Source organism: Biomphalaria glabrata, chromosome 2, assembly GCF_947242115.1.
Source record: "Biomphalaria glabrata chromosome 2, xgBioGlab47.1, whole genome shotgun sequence".
NCBI lineage: Eukaryota > Metazoa > Mollusca > Gastropoda > Planorbidae > Biomphalaria > Biomphalaria glabrata.
The window spans coordinates 42,469,377-42,491,544 of NC_074712.1; the positions used below are offsets into that span (position 1 = coordinate 42,469,377).

The window sequence follows — 22,168 nt, forward strand, 5'->3', positions numbered from 1 at the left end:
GTTAAATAGTGTTAATATCAATCTCATTATAAAATAAAAAGGTATTAGTTTACGTGACAAAAATAATTGTTTTATAAAGTAACATCTAGATCTAGATCTACATCTACATATATAGAATCTAGTTCTAATCTAGATAGATTATGTAAACATCCTGGGTGCGAATAGATTATCAAAAATTTTACGACCTTAGAGTGTATAGTCTTGTAGAGTCTATCTAGATTTCTATTTCTTTTAGCTTTGTTTTTATTTTTTTAGTGAGATGAAATCAAATCGATGGTAAACACCCTCATCCATCATCTACTCAAAAGGATAATAATTTATAATGTATAATAGACAGTCTAGATTCGGTCTAGAGACTCTAGATTCTAGATATATTTAGAATTTAGATCTATAAATATATGAGAATAATAATAATATTATTGAGATGAGAGAGAATACTATTAGTACTATTACTAGTATTAGTAGTATTACTAGATGTCTAGTATTAATACTAGATCTAGATTGACTAGATCTAGTTAATTAACTGTTAATAGTAGTTACGTCGAGACAGTCTAGTAATCTAGTCTAGAAATAGAATCTAGACTCTAGATATTTATAATATTAAGACTGAGACTTCAGTAAGAGTAAGAAAGAAGTCTAGACTAGTTGACTAGACTCTAGACGTCACTAGTCACCCTCACTAGTGATTATAATCTAAATTCTACTTATCTACTAGATAGTAGATCTAGACTAGATTCTAGATCTAGTAACTGACTAGTGTCACTAGTAGTACCGTATGCCAGTAGCATGCCAATGAATATACTATAATTATTTATGATAATGATAATTACTAAATTAGATCTTATAATTAAGTATATACTCACTCAAATATATTACATAGATCTATATATATATATTTAGAATTTAGATCTATAAATATATGAGAATAATAATAATATTATTGAGAGAGAATACTATTACTAGATCTAGATTGACTGGTAAAACTTTACATCGCAGGACCCTAGTTTTTCAGGTCAATTATTTGGCAGCTGTCTATCCGCACGTATGATGACGTACTGACGTGACCTCACCTGCTCGCGCGCAAAGCGCGCCCGGTCACTGCCCTCTCTCTCTCTCTCTCTCTCTCTCTCTCTTCTTTTAGTACGTTAAATCGTAGATCTATGTAATATAGATTTAGATTTTTTTGTACAATTTATTCTTGGAATAACTATTAATGTTTAGATGGTATTTTATGTTTTTAATTGGGGAATTTTTATTAATATATTATTAATTAATTACAGACCTACGTATCTTTGCTAAAAAAAATAATATTATAAATCTAATCGTGATAAATCTAATCGTCTGTTAACTGTTTTGTTTCTTTTAAATACGTATTGAAATAAATTTTTTTCTGCTCTCGTTTTTTTTTTTTAGAGTATGTAATCTTATTTTTCTACTTTAAAAATAATTATAATTATTAAATATGCAAGCAAAAAATGTGTATTTTGTATATTTTTATGTTTGCTGAAATATAGGCACAGGGTTGACGTACTGCCGTAAATCCATAACTGGATTTTTATATTACGAGTACGCTACAAATGGACATTTTGTTAACCATGACGAAGTTGCAGACCGTAATATGTCTCCTTCTGTCTTGAAAGACAAAGGATGTAAATAATGTACTCACATGAAAAACTAGTTTGTTTGTCTTTTTGAGTCCACGAACAATCGGATCCTACTAAGTAAGCCGATTCCGAAGCGGCAAAGTTAGCCACTGTTCGTATGTCTGAATGCTCCTGTTTTAGGGCTATCTAACAGGGCTGCTTTTTTGTGCATCCCCTTTTTTATGGCAACTTCATTTCTTTCGCTATCGGCGAGGTTCGTACCAGCACGCTCAGTTTGTTCTGTTGTCCATCCTGCGCGATGTTCTCAAACTATTTGTTTATACCTGTAGTTGTCAAGATAGGGACGGCCCAGGAATGTATGGTGCCGCAATTTGGAAGCAGATGGGCAAGACGTGGGGACAGTTGGAGAGAGTCTAACTTGACTCGCTGATTCTTAAGATGAAGGTTTATGTTTCTCATCTTTGCTGCCACTTGCAGTTTTCTCAGTCTCGTAAATGGTCCTGACGTTCCTTGTACTGATGATGGTGAAGGTCGGATAATCCTGGCGCCGAACAGCTGGAGATCCATCTTCTTCCAGGTCCGCTGTTTGGTTTTTCAAGTTCTTTATTGTTTAGGTCAAGTGACCTAGCATCATATAAGTAGATAAAATTCTACTTCCAAATATTTGAGATTTTCTCTACTCCTCGACTAAGCTAAGCCAAAATAAACTAAGATACACGTCCAAAAATCTCTATAAAATGTTTACAAAGCTGTGCGTTTTCTAGTTTGTGAACCTAGTATAAAATGCAAAGGTTTATAGACGCCAACTAAATTAGGTAACTTTTGGTGTGCTTGGAGTGAATGGAAAAATTCAAAGCCAGCAGTGCGCGGGGACCTGGGCGGGTGTCTTGTGGGGGGGGGGGGGGGCCTGAGCCGTAAGGGTAAACTACGGGGTGCGTCAAAAAAATGGTTCAAAGTTCCTCTAGTCCTGTAGCCCAGATGGCCCGCTCTGAGTCAATCGGCTGGTTGAGCTGAGCTACCAGCATAGGTCATCGACCTAAAGGGTCTATCAGGGAGCTGCTGTATCCAGTTTCAAAGCTCCTGATTTGAAACACGATCCTCCAAGAATTACACATTATGGTATAATGCTGTCTAAGCGGGCTCAGAGGGCACTTATAGGATGAGAAGCGCATGGACCACGGATAATAACAGCCTCATTCCATTCAGTGAAGAAGAGGATTAACTTAGATATTGTCTTAACAACAAATGACAGTGAAGAGGAAGAGAAGGATAATATTTACAACAGACTGACTATCATCATACTCGACAGCTACTGAAAATGTGTGGATTTCAGATAAATATCTGTACTTATAAGGAAACCCATTCAGTTTAATTTAATTTGAAAATAAAATAAAGAATATGTTGCACATATACGAAACCCAATATGATTGGTTTACTTCATAGACTATGGTTTACTTTAATTTTAAAGTAAAATTACATTAAATCAATAAATTAAAAAATAATAATTTAGGTCTGTAAAACATTACAAATGAAAAAAAAAATAGTGTCAGCAAAAATATATAAATATAGGCCTATAACCCGTACATATATAGGATAACGGTACCATACATTTGTGACACAAACAAACAAAAAAAAAACAAATTAAAAAAATAAAGATTAATTCATTCTCATTATTTATTTTTTATAACCTTTTAAATATTTTTTTTATTACATAATATAGATCCAGAGTTTTCATATCATTAGCGAATTACTAGTTCTATCACGAACTATTAGGCCTACATGATACTACCGACACCGTCTAGCCGGTAGTGACCTTGTGACCTGATTACCGTAGCGATAGACAGCGCGGTGCTGCCACTTGCGTAACATTCTTCACAAGGGTCCTGCGATGTAAAGTTTTACCGATTGACTAGATCTAGTTACGTCTAGACAGTCTAGTAATCTAGTCTAGAAATAGAATCTAGACTCTAGATATTTATAATATTAAGACTAAGACTGAGACTTCAGTAAGAGTAAGAAAGAAGTCTAGACTAGTTGACTAGACTCTAGACGTCACTAGTCACCCTCACTAGTGATTATAATCTAAATTCTACTTATCTACTAGATAGTAGATCTAGACTAGTAACTGACTAGTAGTAGTGCCAGTAGCATGCCAATGAATATACTATAATTATTTATGATAATGATAATTACTAAATTAGATCTTATAATTAAGTATATACTCACTCAAATATATTACATAGATCTAAGATTTACTGTACTAAAAGAGGAGAGAGAGAGAGGGACAGTGACCAGGCGCGCTCTGATAGTAGAGCGCGCGCAAGCAGTTGAGAGTACGTCATCGTACGTGCGGATAGACAGCTGCCAAATAATTGACCTGAAAAACTAGGGGCCTTCGATGTAAAGTTTTACCCAATAATTATAGATCTAGACTCTAATATTAAAATTAAGTAGTATACTCTAGCTAGATCTGTATTAGTTAGTATAGTATATTAATTATATAATTATTTAATTATTATTATAAATATTAAATAGATCTAGTACTCTAGACTCTATAGAGTCTAGTAAAACTAAAAAACAAAGAGATATATTATATATAATTATTAGCTTATTAGATCTAGACTATAATAAGTTCCCTCTTCCGAACACCCCATATTATCTTACATTAACAAACACCCCACAATCTTTATTAAAATGAGCCTCTATTTTGATAGCTATGACAAAACTAGTCTAGTGTTTTTATTTATACTCCATTTCTTTATAGTTCAGATTCATTTAGTTTCATTTACTCTGAAAAAACAAGTTTTTTTTACACGGGTTCAAAGAGCACTGGTAGGACGATGCCATTTTTTTTCTTCTAGGACAAAAGGAGGGTAGGTCTGGGGTGAAGGAGATTTTTTTTAGAAAATTTAAGTATCAGCTAAACATGAACTATTTAAAATGCTTCTAAATAGGCCTAAAAACACACACGTCATAGTCTATGATGTGTAAATATGGGGTGTTTCATGATATTCAATCAATGACACTAATGAACGGTCTTTATCACTATCAGTGACACTAACAAACCCTATTTTAATGTTGAAAATGCATATCAGAGGGATGTAACTCAAGGCTGGGAATTGGAGATTATTTTTATTTATTTTGTATCTAATAGGTCTAACGTTTTTTTACTTAATTTTGCTTTTGTTTTAGATGTTAAAACAAGTGTGATGTGAATGAGTAAAAAGAAAGGGAATATCGCTAAACATAGTGCTGATGAGGGGTAGAGTTGGGTATAATGTGAATAATGAAAAAAATAATGTTTTCATGAGTGACAGAATCATGCTCTCTCATTTTTAGCGGCTCCCGAAAGGGGAAAAGACGCTATTAGTTTTGTGCGAAATGTCTGTCCGTCCGTCCCGTTTAGATCTCGTAAAACTAGAAGAGATATTGAAAATCCGACTTCACAATATTTTAGACCATTCAAAGTTCTGATGCAACAGCTACTTTTTTTTTTCCTGAAAGCGAAAATTCTAATTTTTAAAATCAATTATGCAAGCAGTTTTTTATAAGAAAAAGCTAATTAGTATGCATTATATGTTATGTTAGACCTAATATAAGACGAATAGTAATCTTATAAATATCATTTTCGTGAACATTTTTTCTATAATTTTTTTTTTTTTTTTTTTTTTTTTTTTTTTGAGGATTCGAATATGAGATTGAGCCTTTTCAAAACAATTAACTTACTTAGCTCGAACCGAGGGTCCCGGGTTCGAATCCTGGTGAAGACTGGGATTTTCAACTTCTGAGTCTACCCAGCTCTAATGGGTACCTGACATTAGTTGGGGAAAAGCAAAGGCGGTTGGTCGTTGTGTTGGCACCCTCGTTAACCGTAGGCCACAAAAACAGATGAACTTTACATCATCTGCCCTATAGACCACAAACTAGTTAGGCCAGGTTCACATCAAACTTTACATTCACTTTCACGTATCCTTTGATCTGCGGGACGGTTGGGGCACTACACAAGATCTGTTAACCTTCTTTCTCCATTCTTATCTCTTATTTGTCTTTGATATAATTTCATTCGGATGTTCTTTCTGAAAATATTGAAGCCTACCTGGGTGGACCACTGGTCGTGAGGAAGTAAACTATCTTCAACTCTGAAGGATTATCCGAATTATGTAAAACATTTTACTTCGGGGGCCGATTTTGAGTTTGTGTTTCCACACAAACTGTCTTTTGTAACCTTGTTTTTTTTCACTCTTTGGCGCTCTAATTATATACCTAGCATGGTATCATCAACACAGAACAACACAGAAAAAAAAAAGTAGCGGGAGGGACAATTATTGATCAATCAGGTACCAAATTAGGTCACATTCACTGAGTGGAGTGAGCGGGCTAGACGTGCGGGGTTACGCAGTTGTTTTTTTTGTTGGGTTAACTAAATCTAGGTAGGTCACAGTATATATGGCCCTTTGTAAAGTTGAGGGTTTAGCAGAGAAGGGAGTAATTAAAAGAGGGAAAAGTGACACTAATCTCTCAGTCTTGAGTTGGTTTAAAAAGAAATTGATATTAAAATTAAAAAATTGATGATAATATTATTTTTGAATGCAATAACTAAGAGGTGTTTGTTAGTGTACAGAGCGGGGAATGGTGTTCATTAATGTTAGCGCTGGACCTCATTGACCTGACTGTCTTCAACATCATATTTTACATATCTCTCTCTTTCTCTCTCACTCCCTCCCTCCCCCCCCCCCTTCTCTCTCTCTCTCTCTCTCTCTCTCTCTCTCTCTCTCTCTCTCTCTCTATATATATATATATATATATATATATATATATATATATATATATATATATATATATATATATACATTACATATAATATACTTACTATTAGTCTAATATAAATATATAACTATATTGTTAATTAGTTAGTTGATCTAGAATTAAGTCACTTGACTAGAGTGATTAGAGAAATCTAGATCTAGAAATCTAGACTGTAGACTCTTTCTCTAGTAAAGTAGAAGTAACTTTTTTAGACAGTTGTAGTTCAAATCAATGGTTTTTACAACAATGGACAGTATGATGGACGATATAGCAGAACTAAAACATGACATCGATAGAAAGTTGGAAAAAGTAAGTATATCTAGATCTATATCTACTAAGATTACTAATTCACTAATTGAACGGACTCACTGTCATACAATAATACATAAAGAATTTATTCTACATAGATAGAGATATAAAGATACTAAGATTATCTATACTATGAGTAGTATCAAGAGCTCCCCTAAAGAATAAATCGACATCCATGATGTGGACAAAATAACCCTTGACAGCTTCTAAATTCCTATATCAATGAGCCATGAATTAATTTCAGTATACATTTCAAGCTTTTGAGGCACTGAGGACAGCCTTTAGCAAAGAGTGATCATTAAAAAAAAACTGATATAAAAAGCATGTAACTGCATTAGACTCAATCTAACCATACCTTGTGTGTGGTCAGTTTTTCAAAGCAAAGATTAGACTTGTATAATAGCCATTTTTGAGTTTATAGGAAATGAGATTGGGCTCAGCTTTGTCCCTTTGATCATAAAGTGGGAGCTATATAATTCTAGTATGCTACTTGACAGATCTCTAGATAGACTTGATCATATTGGATGGTAATTACAGTAGGGCCTCCATTGAACTGAATTATAAATATATTTATAATATTTATAAATTATTTTCTCAGACAGTTTGATATTGGCAAGTGCAATAGACAGAAACCTAGACATCATTTTCTATTACAAACATTCTGTTCCACTTTTGCATATTTGTCAGAAAACTAAGCTATTGTATTTTGTGCTTGGTAATAATTTTAAAAAAATTAAAGTCTTTCTGTTTTATTTAATAATAATAATGTGTTCATTCAAATGAGGAATTAAAATACCTTAAGTCAATAATACAGGGCTGGCTTGTCTTTAATGGAGTTTAGATTTAATTGCTATTTGTATTTTGCTTTTTATCTTTTTTTTTATTAAATCTTTAGCAAAGCTTTTTAATAGAAGCAAATAGTATGCAAATGCATACATATGCATATTGATTTAAAATTGCTAAGCCAGCTTGATGCCTGTGGGTAAAAGCTATTCAACGCTAAATAAGACTAAGACTTTCTAAATGACTTCAAATATAATCCCCCAAACACACACAAACACACATTAAAATTGCAATTTTAAAATAAAAGTCAGTAAATTTGACATTTAGATGGATATTTAGTATATTTAGTCTCTAGAATTAGAAGGTATCTTCTATTGATCTAATGAGTCTACTAATTTTGAAAATTACCGCATTAATTTTTTTCCAGGAAGAGAACAATTTAGCATTGTTGCGTCAGTGTTTAACAAGATATGACACAAATACTACCAGTATGATTGGCATTTTGAATAGCTTTGAAGAACGTCTAGAAAATTTGGAAAAAACTATCATACCGGTGTACAATGAAACAGAAAATCTGCGAAGACGGCAAGAAAGTATCCTTTTTTATATATGCTTTTTATACTAGTTCAAGATAAGATTGTGATACAGTACTAATGAAGCTTAAATATAATCATTATATTTACACATTTTTTTCCCGGAATTTCTCTGTGGAAACCTATCATAGAAAACTAAATATTGCTATGGCTAGTTTAGTTCTTTACTTTGTACTTTTTCTGCTTTTACTAGGGAGTTTTTTAAACTCCTTTAGGAGCATGAGCTAAAGATTTTTTTAAAGCCATATTTAAATGTATTTACAATTCCTTCCTTGAAGCAGAAGTTACAATTACACTCAAGATTGGTTGATTAACCAAACCATTTTATCCAATTGGTCATAGGTAAAAGGTTTAGCAAGTGTTGATGAAACCCACATAGCTGTTCAACAATTAACAATTCTAACAATGACCAAAAAAATTACATACACACACTCCATACAAAGAAAATGTCTGTATACATATGATGTTTTGTGATATTTGTTCATCATGGAATACACTCCGATCATTATCTTCCTCTGTTTTTGTCCACTTCATGTCATGTCCTCATGATCTTTATTAAATGTGAATGTTTTTTAAAAATAGGTTGTAATTAATGTTTTACACTTTTCTTAACTAGTAAAAAAAAAGACATTGAGAAAACCATGCATACTTTAGATACTGTCCTGAGCTATTATCATACTGCCAAAGATGTGGAGCAGACTATCAAGGAAGGGTATATCAAAATTCTAATCAATAAATAAATATATATTAAATTTCTATGTAGGCCTTTATAGAGTATATATTATCAATCATTTCAAGTACTGGTAGTTGTTATGTTATTTAAATAAGTAGCTTGTCATTAAGTCTCCTGATGGACACAGTACTAATATCTTCACTAGAATAGTAGAGATTTTTGTTCAGCCTTGTTTATCTCTTCAGCCCTGCAGCTAGTGATTTAGAAACATACATGTCTTACTTGGAAAAAGTCCTGAAGGCTAAAAAATATTTTGAGCTGTACAGTCCCAAAAGTAAAGAGATCAAAGACATTGTAAGTAAAAAAAAACAACAACATTGTAGTTATTTTTTCATCCTAGTATTTTATATTTTTTTTTTTTTACATTTTCATTAATTTGTATTTAATACCATTAATATGGTAGTTAAAATAAATACTTGAAATATTGGTCCATTGAATTGGTTAAAAGTTGAATTGATTTTTTTTTTAATTAGATGTTTTTATATATATATATATATATATATATATATATTTTTTGCTTAAAATCATAAAAATACATATGTACAAAATATAAATAACTGGACTCATCCTTAATGGAATCAAAGCAGCACGAGCACAACTATCCAGTAGTTTAATAGCCAAAGACTATCTAAAAGACCAACGAAGCTCTTCTTGCTTAGGTCAGAATTTAAATTTAAACAAAACAGCAAGTGACAGAAAGAAGCCAAATAGATAATATTTAAGATTTTGTAGTAAATCAGGGCTAACAAAATTTAAATGGCATGTAATCTCTCACTCAAGCATTCACCCTTACCTTTATTGGGCAACTGTGGAATAGTGCAATGGTTAATTATGATAGATGTTATAAATAATCAGTATATTTTCCCTTTTTATGTCTGATACTTTGTCTTGACTTTGAGCTTACATTGTGATACATTGTGTTTGTTAATGGTGTTATGTAAATGAAATTAAACACAAGCTCTTACAATTTTAGCTTTTTTTTTATTGTTTAGGAGAGAATATATGATGATGGCAAAGATGCTCTACAACTTGAATTTAGGTCACTACTACATCGCCATGGTCGACCTGTTCCACCTGTAGTCATCCTGGATCTTCTTAATTCTGATGAAGGTTTGTTAACTTTGTGATTTGCTTTATTAGCAGTATGACTTGAACTATTCCAAAAATAACTTGATTTAGGAGTTCTATCACTTTGCGTTTGTCATTTCAAAGTTAAAATAATAGTAAATCCAAATAAATGAAACAATGGAGAAATCACAGTAAATAATTAAGTACAATACAGTTTGAATGATGGTTCAACTAAATCTAAAATAATGGCTCTCTTGAAATGACTTATAAAATGCTTCATCTGCCTGCACTGATTTAAAGACTCAAAAACAAAGATTTACTGCTGCAGGGGTGAAAGACTATAAAAAATACGAAAAACATGCATATATTTAACCCTGCCGTACCAAGTAAAACAAAGGATGTTTGGGTCAAAAGGCCTTCAACAGCTACAAAACAAAACAAAAATGACAAACAACACTAAATAGGCTTACGTTAATTTATCTATCCAATGTTATTCTCTATCGAGGCAGAAAAGAAATGAGCTACGCTGGTGTAAAAGCGCGGGAAATCAGAAGGGGGCAGAGATGTCAGGAAAAAAGGAATGGGAAAAGAGGGTAGTGTTAGTGCCCATCACATATTAAATGAAAGTGTGTCATATGTTCATCCCATGAGTTTGGAGAGTGCCTGACGTAAATAAGTTTGTTTTCGATCTGCCGACAGGTGTTTTTGTCATTGCATTAATTTTGTTTTGTTGTCATTTATTTGAAGTCCTGCTGGTCAAGATGCTTCTTCCAGTTGTGTGAAAGCTCAATAGCAATGTCATAGGTGTCTTTACCCAATAAGGCAATGTCATCTGCATATCAAGATATTGTAGAGGTTGGCTGTATATTGTTAATTGGGGACCTTTGCTTTCTCTTCTGAAGTAATTGTTCCCCATGTGTTTATTTGAATACTCCTTATAACTTTTTCTAAAGTCAGATTGAAAAGCATGAAAGTGAGTCTCCTTGTCTTAGTCCTCGTTTAATCCTAAATTCCAATGTTTGTCAAAGTTTAAGTAATTTAATGCATGATATTGAAGGTGTAGTGCAACCAGAAGTCATACATTTAACACTTTTTTCCTTTACTTTGTTCTTGAAGCTAAAGATTTTTAAACCTTACTTTACTGCGGTTTAAATTTTAACATTTCAGATTTGCCTCCCATCGGTACAGACACAGACTTGGCATTAGAGCAGTTGTCAGAGAAGGTAGTAGAAGACTTGAGAGTTATCTCAAAATGGTTAACAGAAAATGGACGAATAGATTTTATGAAAGCCTATACTCAGGCCAGGTCTACTATGTTGAGTCGCTCCCTGGCAGGGTAAATCAATAAATTTCGTATTATAATAATTTACACATTTTGTATTTTAGAAATTTTATCCATCTACTTTAACCTTGAATGTAATTTTTGCTCATTTTTTTTTGTTGTTAGATTAAAGGAACATTTAAAGTCTTCTAGTGGCACTTTAAATACCAGTCAACTTTCTTTTGGAAATCAAAATTCACCAGCAGGGGTATGGCTAATTTAGTTCTTTTTTTAATTTTTATTTAATTAATTAAATTTATTTTTAAAATCCAAATTGATTTAATATGTACATTCATCTTATTTCTTGAACTTAGGGCGGTAAGTTCAGACCCCAAAAAGATGTGCCTACTAGAAAGAGCATGAACAAAATAGCGTAAGTATATGATTTGACTTTGCTGCCAACAAAAGTAGAATCAAATTGGTTTTAAAAGTAACCACAATGTTCATTTTTTAAGAATTTTTTTTTTTTATTTATTTATCAGAAAAATGACAAAGAAAGTGCTACAGTTGGAACAAGGTAACTGTTGTTGTTTTTTTTTTATATAATTTTTTGTTTTGTTCTCTTTATCTACTCTAGGATGCCAATAACCATTAACAATATTTGTCATGCAGCCTTATTCTAACATTCAGATTAAAATAATTTAGCGTGTTAATTTGTTATTGGAAAAAAGAAAAGTCATCTTATTGTAAATTTGATACATGTTGTTGGTTCAGAAAGAGAGAAAATAAAACTGTACAAATAATGTTAAAAACCTTTGGTAATTAAAAAAATTCATCAATAGTTTCAATGGAATTATTATTTTGACATTTATTTACTTAGGTCATCGCCGACAAGGCTCCTTTCCTGACCCTGTCAAAGAAGATTCAAGTGACCTTGAAACTGACCTCTACATCAGTGAAATGAGTGCACTGTTGAGGCTAATGCAGGTTGTTAGATCATTATTTTTTTAATATTATTACTTATCTTAAGGCAGCGGCTTAGTAGTAGAATACTTAGCTGAAGGTCATGAGTCTGAGAGATATGAGAATAATAATAATCTATATATATAATTCTCCTCTTCCCTCAAAAGTTTAAACAAGAAGTAAAGGAAAGATCACTCTCTTATTTCTGTGGATAGTCCACAAGAAAACATAAGAGTAGTGTTCACACTACGGATGGCTGCCTGAGCGCTGGACTGTCGTTTAAATTTATCGAACCCTGCCCGCTCCCATCCCCCTTTGTTCTGTGGAAGGTTTGGACTAGAAAGTAAACTATCTTTCACTCTGAGGGAACATTCGAAACATTGTAAAACATTTTACAAACAAACATTTTACATATACAAAACAGCAGCGCCGGACTTAACCATTGTGACTTAGAAGTCATGGAAAGAAATTAAGTAATCTACTATGTATATATATGTAAATAGCAGGGTTGTACTTAACCATTGTGAGGCCCTATGCGAAACGGATTTCGCGGGGCCAAGTTTGAGTAGGGAAGTGGACAATAAGTGAAATTTAAGAGTTTTTATTAGAAAATAAATTCGTCTATGCATTTTATTCATTCTTTACTACGTACAGAAATACTTTACGAGCCTTGCGTGTAGTAAAGTCATACAGTATATCATAATAATTCTGTTTCCCACATAGATCCCGCTCAATAGCAAGAATTACCAAATGTTTCAATCTATCTTTGAGAATTGTTGACCTCAAGTAATTCTTCATTAGTTTGAGGCGCGAGAAGCTTCTTTTACCTGATTACACAATTACGGCTAATGCATAATGCCGTTTTTATTAATAGCGCGTAGGATTGACGTTTTCCATATTGAATGACACCACAAAATGAAAATTGTTTTCTATGTATTTCCGTATATTTTAAGGACTTTTTCGTATATTTTGCAATTTCGGGAGATTTCCAGGAGCTTCTGGTAAATTGACAGGAGTGCGCGGGAAATCTGTTTTAAGTTATGAAATGGTTTAATTTAATAATTTATACACCTTGAATTAGCGCGGGTTCCATGAAAGTGCGTATCCTTTGGTCACATAGGTTGCAGTGGCCTAAGACCGGCCCTGCAAAATAGCGGCGTATGATACGCCGCCGGTCGACTAGTTTGGATTAATAATTCTTCACAAAAAAAGTTTTTCTTATTATTTATTTTTTTCTTAACAAACACCTGTATTTTTTGTTATACTAAAGCAGGGGTGGGCAAAATATGGCCCGCGGGTAACATGCGGCCCGCCGTAGGGTTTTATGCGGCCTGCCGACATCTCCAGAAATCAGGTGTGCCCACAGTATATAAAATGCAAATATTAAAAATAATATCTATATAAGTTATTGAAACTGTCTCATTATAAAATTTTTCAAGTAAACGAAGATTATGCTTATTAGCTATACATCAATACTCAATTGAGTGTTGGGTAGGCTTGGAACAAGTTTACAAGTGTTGTTTTCTTTTAAATAAAGAATATCCCAACCATAAACTCTAAACAAGAAAGTTTGCATAAAGCTGCATAAAATTTCATTCCAATTGTGTCTAATACTATGTAGTCATCAAAATTTTAAGAGCTAGGGGGTGATATCCACTGGTAGTTCCGATTCATGAACAAAATAATCCAATGTATCTACTAGCTTAGCCTGGGCAAGGCAAATGAGAAGAATATTATATCTCAAGGAAGAATTTGTTATGTAACTTGAAGGACATTGACTGTGACCTTGTTACAAATATTTCTAAGGAAGAATGGAAGACAGATTTTATGTTTTTAATCTTTTCTATTGGTTGCTTACAGATAAATGCAAATGAATGTTAAATCTTTTCAAACAAGGCTTTCCCATTTCTACAAGCAAGCGAAATAAAACATTTTGTTGTCATTTTCATTTGCTGAAAGGTGATTAAAAGTACAACACTTATTAAGATTCCTTAATTGTACAATTTATAAAAGCAAAGTTCCAATCAGTACTTGCACGGGAGTCTTATGGGTTATGGTATTTCCACACTTGAAAAACCTTGCTGCTGTTCACACTATTTAATTAGACATACATCTGTTCTTCTTTTTCTTCTTCGTTCTCACTTTACATGTTGTAGGGTTCAGATCAGTAATCCTGTATCTGAATTGAACCGCGCAGTGGGTCAGACAGTCTTTGGATGATTTTGGGACCAGAGTCTTCTTCAGGTCTCTTGATTTAGTATGCACCATTGAAGGGCATGGTCAGCATTCTCTGGTGATGTTCCAGGTTTCGCTCGTCCCAACATTTAACAGTGAGCAAGCATCTTATTTGTGGAAACTAAACAAATAAAATCACTGGTCAATGTTGACTGACTGTAATTTGACAGCAGTCACAAGGGTAACAACTAGTAAGCTAGTTTCACAGTTCCAGAACATTATGCACGAGTGTAAAAAGTAAAATACTGCACATCAAGTACAACTGTATATTTGTGGGGGATGTTGTGGTATAAAATGACAACTGCTAATTATAAAAATAGTTAAATTAGTTTAAAAGATTCCTTACCCTTGTTGTAATTTTTCAACGTGGAGTGTGGGAAAAAAAATCAAAATCGTGAATATAATACAGTGTAAATATTAAATAGAAGACATTCTACAGCAGTGATGCTCAACCTTATTCGACCTGCGGGCAATTTTAACTTTCGAAACGCGTGTCGCGGGCCACATCAACAAAAAGGTACGAAAAATGAAATCAAAATTCACCTGAAACTATTTGAAACTATTGGATCTAGTACTTACATTAATTAATGGGATAGTTAAAGTCTATCATTTTTTACGCGTCTTAAAATGGTTTCATTTTTCTACTTAAAATGTGAGCAACATTTTAGCTACCTTTACCACCTACTTATTTTCTTGTCTCTTTTCGGTAAATATTCTCATCGGTCCTCCAATCTCTAGGGCGTAGTTAAACCAATCTTTTAGACGCGGCTCAAACCATGAAGGCCTTCATATTTGTTTTACAATGCCGCTGTATATGTTTTTTTTTGTTTGAAACAGCCCTGGAGACTTTCTTTGCAAAACAAATATGTTGGCTTATTATCATGTTCCACAAAAAAGATCCATTCACTTTTCCTGGTAGATTCTACATTCAGAGTTCCATTTCATAAACTCATAATCGCACACTCGTTAAAGGTCATGGTATCAATCCATCACAGAAAAAGTGAGGGCCTAACGAAGGTAAAGATACATTTACAACTATTTTTAAGGGGGGGGGAGGATTTTCTACTTTTTGTGCCGACGTTTCGGTGGGCCGGATGGAACCACAACGCGGGCCGGTTCTGGCCCGCGGGCCGTACTTTGGGCATCGCTGTTCTACAGAGTTAGCTAACTTTCTAAGTTATATATATATATATACACATATATACATGTGTTGCCCACCATTGCCAAATTTTTTTTTAATGTGGCCCTAGATACAAAAAGGTTGCCCACCCCTGTGCTAAAGCAATATAACAAGGACACAGCATTATTACACATTTACAAATTTATATCTTTAATTTTGATTGGAAAATGTTTTCGTTATACAAATGCACATTTTTTTTTTTAGAGTGAAGCACACCTTATGAAAGGGATTATTCCAGAGAAGCATCAAAGAACAGTGTTTGATAATATCATTCAGGCTTCCTTAGAAACTTTAGTTACTGAGGGTGAGGTAGGTCATATCATGTAAACAGTGTCAGTTTTATTATACAGTTATAGTTTATATTGACAAACTATTAATTAATATTTTAAATGACTGGTTGTAAAAATGCTTATTTTTGTTTCATGAAAAAATTTTCATCAAATAGCTTCTAGCCACTGCTGCTAGAAAAAATGTGTCCAGGCATGATTTTGGTGCTGTGTTATCCATCTTTCCAATTGTTCAACATTTAAGACTAGTTAAACCAGAATTCGACCTTCTTTTGGAAGTAAGTGAAGTTTATGATTTTCTTTTAAATTAAGGGCATAATTCGTAATTATTTTAGAACCAGAACCTCAATTTGGGAAGTCAGCAACCACATTCCTCATATATTCTCTTCATGTTTCTGACCATGGTCTTCTGGTAGAGTGAGGTGAATCACAGCTCGTAACAATATTTATAGCTAAAGTTTTTAATAAAAAATTTTGGGGGTTGACATTTTAATAAATAAAAATTTGGGGCTATGTTTGCGACTTAATTTTTTTTTATGCTTAGGGTTGCCAAGCACCAACCAGAGCCAAACTAACATCCTTGTTATCAACATTGGATAGCACAGTAAGTTAAACAATTCCCTTGATGTTGTTTTCATTTAACCTAACTGTTGTACATTAAAAATTAATTAAATATTTTAAGCAATATATGTGACTTATGATTTATGTATCAAAAAGTAACATTTAAAAGTTCAGTGACAGATAAGTTGCAAAACAAATATTGTTGGCCTAAATCTTTGTTGTAGGAAAATTATATTCATTTTTAATGCATTTTTTTTTTGTGTTTGAATAAAAAAGCACTTTTTTAAACTCTTTCTCTCCTTATTAACAATACCATCGTTGATTTGACCCCCATTACATTAAATTAATTTATGGTTTTATAAACGTGTAATTGTGTTATATAAAAAGAGCATGCATTCTACATAATTCTATACCAAAAGAGTAACATTTTTTTATTACAAACAAAAATGTAATTGAAGTTTAATCATAACAGGGTAGAATGTACAAATGTGAAAAATGAACAATACTGTTAGAATCTGGAAAATAATCACGGAAATAAAGAATTAAAATAGAAAAATGCAATATTTTCACCATTTTATTTGTTTGATGGAACAAAATTTACATTTTACTTTTTTTTTTTAATGGTGTCAGCAACATATGGCTTCTTTAAACTTCTTTAATTAGCATTAGATTAAAAATAAATGCACCCTAGTGTGCTATTGATAGCTTGAATGAAATGATTATCCATTAGTTTATGAAGCCCATCTTAAATAAGCTTTTAGCATTGTACTTGTTTTCAACTATTAATATTTCAATCTCTCTTATTTCCCCTGGAAACTACTACTGTTGGAGTAAACAGTTAAATGCTTTTTTTTTTCTAACTTGCTAGGGAGCCAAAGCTTTAGAAGAGTTTACAGAAAGTACTAGAGTGAGTGTTACTTGTATTCTTCTTTCAGAACTTTGAACAAAAATTATTTAACTAAATTTACATAGCAAACATGTACAAAAAGAAAATGAAATAAAAAAAAATTAATATTGAAACCATAATACTCTTTCAGGATGACAAATCTTTGAATATGCCAAAAGATGGAATAGTTCATCAACTGGCCAATCAGGTAATTTATTGAAATAATGTTATTTTAGTGTGGCATCATAGAAGGATAAAATGTTCATAAAATAAAAGATTGTGGATAAAATATTCATAAAATAAAAGATTGTGGATAAAATGTTCATAAAAATATAAAAGGTTAAGATCAAACTGTCTAGAAAATGATTTTTTAAATGTAAAATTTCATGTTAGTGTTTACAATGTTCAACAGACTATGATGTTTTTGGAGCAGCTTCAGGGATATTGTGAGACAGCTGGAGCAATGCTTCTAATGCATGGTATCTAATTTATTTAATCCTTATTTTCTAATTTAGTACTTTTTGAATTAAATTTCATTAAAATGTTTGTTTTAGAGTCACAAAGTTTTTAAATGAAAAGCTCTTTTCATTTAAATATTTTTTTATGAATAGATTAATGGTTATAGAACTTGCATTTAGTTTACACCAGCAGTTCTCAACCTTTTTTGCTCGGCGGCCTTAATACGATTCCCAACTAGGCGGCGACCCAACCATAAAATTTATTTTGTTCATAGGCCTATGTAAATTTCATTTTGCCAATATTATATAATTGTCATCAAAATGTAGGTGGGCATCCATAATGTATTTTCATAAAAACTGAATATAGCAAAAGCAATTGTATTTATTGTAAAAATAATTTTGTGCTTAAATTAGAAAAAAACAAAACTTTATGACTTTCATTAATCTACTTTCTAGTGCATGTTTATTATGTTAATGCAAATTTAAGTGACAATTTAAAAAGTAGGAGCACGTTGCCCTGCCTCATGGTGGCGCTCGCGTGGAAACGGCCAATAGAGGAAGTGGCTAGGCAAAATGGGTAGCAACACAAGACTCCCGTGGAGATGCCCACGGGTAGACGAGAGTCCACCCATTGCACGGGCGGGGTTGTAAAAAAGTCCCCACGAACACGTCCCACATCCATGCGCTGTTCCTCAAAGGGACCGTTACATAAATGGCGGGTCCCGCACAGCTAGCTTGGTACACCGAAGGAAAATGGCGGAGGCTCCCGGTGCCCTCGGCCTTCGGCCATGTGCAGCCAAGCATGCATCGGGGGCCAAAGGCATTGGAAACAGCAATGTTTTACATAGGCAGTGACTCCGGTCTCTCTCAAACAGAACTGTGTTCTCACAGGTTTTTTTTTTTTTACTGTTTGGCGTCCAAACAGGTTTTTTTTTTCAAACTTAGAGCTCAAATTCGGCTCAGCTCTTGGACATCAACAAGGTCTAGGCATGAAAAATGTACATTTGTTAATACAGTGAATTGCCAACATCAGTATAAAGATTGAGCTTGATTCTGTTTCCCCGGGTGAGGAATTCTCCTGGTAGTAAAATAATAATGAATGTAACCTTCAGTATCAAGTCTTTTTCTGAATTTAGTTTTAAAGATATGTTGTCAGAAATAGAGGAAAGTGCAAAACAATCTCAGAATGGGATATGGTTGTTAACACCTGATACAGAATTGTTTAAATGACATTGAAAAATATACTTTTTAGCTGCATCACTATTGTGGCTGTGTCTTCATTGCTAATATTGGCCATGAATCATACAGTGAGTTTCAATGACTTTTGATGACTCATTCTGTACCAAACGTTGAAATAGAGACCATCATCCAAACATACTTGGAGCCGTTGGAGCACCATTTGTGCAGGCATAAAAATATCTTTAAAAAAAGAACCAACTTTGTCAATTAAATAACATTCTATATAAGTTGCATCAACAGGTTTCCAAAAGGAAACTCATCTTTAAAATCACGCAAACCAGTAACTAAAAATTGGCAATCTCTGTGGATTTATCAAGTTGGATGCTAAATATTGGAAGTGGAGAAGATACCATTTTCTGAATTACATGATCCTTGATATCAGTAGACATGTCAACTATTTTCCTGTGAACAGTCTCATTAGATAAGGAAACTGCTCTAAATTTATTAACGAATTCGGCTTAAATCATCACTGTAACAAAGTATTTGACTGCTGGCAATATCCACTTCTCGGCAATGGTGTGAGATTTCAAAGCTCTGTCTATTCTGAGAGCCACCAAATAAGAAGCCAATTTGTTTTGATTATGGTATTAGCCACCTGAGATAAGTCTGAATCTGAATGTCTTGACTTCATCAGCTTTAATTTGCACTTTTCAGTTTGGCTTCATACATTCAGCAGATAAGACTTCATTACATGGGAGTTTTTCAGTTCCCGCTTGAACTTTTGAAGTAAAACCTAATTGCAAAAAGCGTCATTGCATTTTCTCCTCTTACATCGAGATCCATGTTCCTGGGATGTTTTGTAATGAATATAAAACGATGGCATAATACTAGTTCCAGTTGCTCCATGGCGTGCTAGAACCTTTACAATCCCACAATGAAGTTAAGCAGCCCGTTAGACAGATAGCAATTTCAAAATATTTATGGTGCAACATAATTTTCGAATGAAAATTATATTATAAAAAAAATACACCAGTAATTACCAATGGAAAAATATGTCTACCTTCAAACATTAATGCTACACTCTCTAAAAGTGTTTTCTGCATCCTTTGGTAATATGTCAGTGTTCTTAATTCTTAATTAATATGTCTCCCCCACTTTTTTGTTTTATTAATTTGACACTTCAGATCATTTCATGATTTTATATTGTAGGAGGTAGGACCGGTAATGTCCCTTTATTTCATTTATTCAAATGTAAATGTATACCATCTATGGTACAAATGTGTTTTGTATGTTACACATTAGAAGCGAAAAAAAAAACTTCAGATGAAAAATTCTGAAAACCCGAAATTTCCGAAGGTCATAGGCGACCCCCGACAAATGGTCTTTCGACCCCCCAAAGGGGACACGACCTACAGGCTGAGAACCCCTGGTTTACACAGTATGCTTAAAAAATCTATATGATAATGGATATGGATAATTTTAATATGTATTTTGTGCCAGCTTAAGCGGAATGATAAAAACAATGCCTTTTTTTATTATATTTATGTGCAGGAGAGAAAACAGCCCCATCTTCAACAATAACTCCAGACACATGTCGACTTAAAGCAGCAGACTACATGAGTATGTAAACACATACAGCACTATCTTACGACTAGTGTAAAGAATACTTACTACTAAAATCATAGTTCATAAAAAAAAAATGAAGTGCTTGCCAAGCATTCCCTAGCTTAAGTTATAAACATCTCTTTACTACCACTTGTCCTTGTCTCTATAAAAATTGTCATTCTGGTTGATAGCAAATTTCAAAACCATTAGAAGCTAGAAGTTGAAACTGCTGGATATTTTATCTACACTTGGGTCTAAATCTTTTGAGCTACTGCTGCTTGCTATAAAATACTAAATGTTATGTTTATCTGTAACACTTGAAGTTATATTATAACTAAATAAGCTTTATTATTGAGATATTTATAAAGATATGATGCATTTTTGGGTACAGTTAAAGACTTCATCATAAGTTCTATATTTGGAATCCTGTTCTTACTGTTAGAATTTTATTTTCTTAATATATATATATATGCTAATTACTATCTATCCATCTTGATGTTTTTGTAGAGATAACCAACATTTGGCCATACAATGTTTCTTAACTTATCTTATATAATACAGACGTTACTTCAAAAAAGAAGATGATTATGTCCTACTCGTTATGCATTTAGTCATGCATATTAATCAATGACCTAAATTCTGCCAAGTCACTGGTTTTTCTGGCTAGCTCAGGCTACCCGATCCATGCTCTAATAGCGCTAGGGAAGAAGGATCATTTGTACAAATTTGTCTTAGCATATGAAACGAAGAATGTGCCTTTATTTTTGTGTCTTTCTGAGTATTTTATTAAATTTTGTTTTTGTGTTTGAAGATTATGGTTCAGTGTTTTATGTATAATTGCTACTTTACTTTTAAGTCTTCTATCCTAAAGGCTTTCTAAATTTAGTGATTTATACTCTAGTCAAATGTGAATATTTGTTTGTTATGAATCTCACTGCTCTATTTTGTGTCTGTTCCAGTTTCTTAATGTTTTCTTGAGTTGAGGGGTCCCAAACGGAGGATGCATATTCTATTGGCCTAACATTTTAGTTTTATGTTCTTATTTGATTTATAGAAATTTCTTTTAATAAACCCTAATGCTTTGTTGGATTTTTTTATAGTTTCATCAATACAAAACAACAAACAATAAAATTAACATTAGATAAGGAAGCTTTAGAAAAAAATGACAGCCCTACTTATCTTGGAGTCACCTATGACCCGAGACTAACCTGGAAAAACCAAATAGATAAAACACAGAGTAAAGGCATCCAGAGACTATCCCTCTTGAAAAAATTAGCTGGCACAGATTGGGGAGCTAATCACAACATCCTGAAAAAGACCTATACCAGTTATGTAAGACCTGTACTAGAATATGGTGCCACAGCATGGGGCTCAGCAGCCCAAACCAACCTAAGAAAAATAGACAAGGCTCAAAATATTGGTCTAAGGATAATGACAGGAGCAATCAAAACAACACCCATAAGAGCTATGGAGGAAACCGCTGCCCTGATCTCTTTGGATGAAAGAAGAGAAATAAAAATCCTTTCCCAATTCACTAAATTGGAAACCTTGGAGAGGCACCCACTCAGAACAAAAATCCACAAAACTGGCACCAAAAACCGTCTCAAAAGGACCAATTTCATACAGGAATCTCTAAACCTAAAAAAGAAACACCAAC

At 33.1% G+C, this 22,168-nt stretch overlaps 1 protein-coding gene across 6 annotated transcripts in view; it reads left to right on the top strand.

Moving 5' to 3' along the window:
* The first annotated feature begins 21 nt into the window (after positions 1 to 21).
* LOC106068816 (exocyst complex component 7-like) overlaps positions 22 to 22,168 on the top strand; it is a 32,172-nt gene continuing 10,025 nt past the window's right edge. For 2 of the 6 annotated variants that reach the window (XM_056020678.1, XM_013228297.2), the window contains exons 1-18: positions 169 to 324; positions 6,623 to 6,719; positions 7,930 to 8,095; positions 8,723 to 8,807; positions 9,014 to 9,122; positions 9,821 to 9,938; positions 11,064 to 11,232; positions 11,344 to 11,425; positions 11,532 to 11,590; positions 11,700 to 11,734; positions 12,038 to 12,144; positions 15,740 to 15,844; positions 15,981 to 16,100; positions 16,367 to 16,426; positions 17,252 to 17,290; positions 17,421 to 17,477; positions 17,682 to 17,748; positions 20,458 to 20,526. In XM_056020678.1, the coding sequence (XP_055876653.1) occupies positions 6,642 to 6,719; positions 7,930 to 8,095; positions 8,723 to 8,807; positions 9,014 to 9,122; positions 9,821 to 9,938; positions 11,064 to 11,232; positions 11,344 to 11,425; positions 11,532 to 11,590; positions 11,700 to 11,734; positions 12,038 to 12,144; positions 15,740 to 15,844; positions 15,981 to 16,100; positions 16,367 to 16,426; positions 17,252 to 17,290; positions 17,421 to 17,477; positions 17,682 to 17,748; positions 20,458 to 20,526 (1,525 nt within the window). In that variant the 5' untranslated portion in view covers positions 169 to 324; positions 6,623 to 6,641. Of the gene's footprint in view, positions 42 to 122; positions 325 to 4,395; positions 4,478 to 6,622; positions 6,720 to 7,929; positions 8,096 to 8,722; positions 8,808 to 9,013; positions 9,123 to 9,820; positions 9,939 to 11,063; positions 11,233 to 11,343; positions 11,426 to 11,531; positions 11,591 to 11,699; positions 11,735 to 12,037; positions 12,145 to 15,739; positions 15,845 to 15,980; positions 16,101 to 16,366; positions 16,427 to 17,251; positions 17,291 to 17,420; positions 17,478 to 17,681; positions 17,749 to 20,457; positions 20,527 to 22,168 lie in introns of those variants that run through there. The other 4 variants (XM_056020681.1, XM_056020679.1, XM_056020682.1 and 1 more) reach the window with 4 other exon arrangements.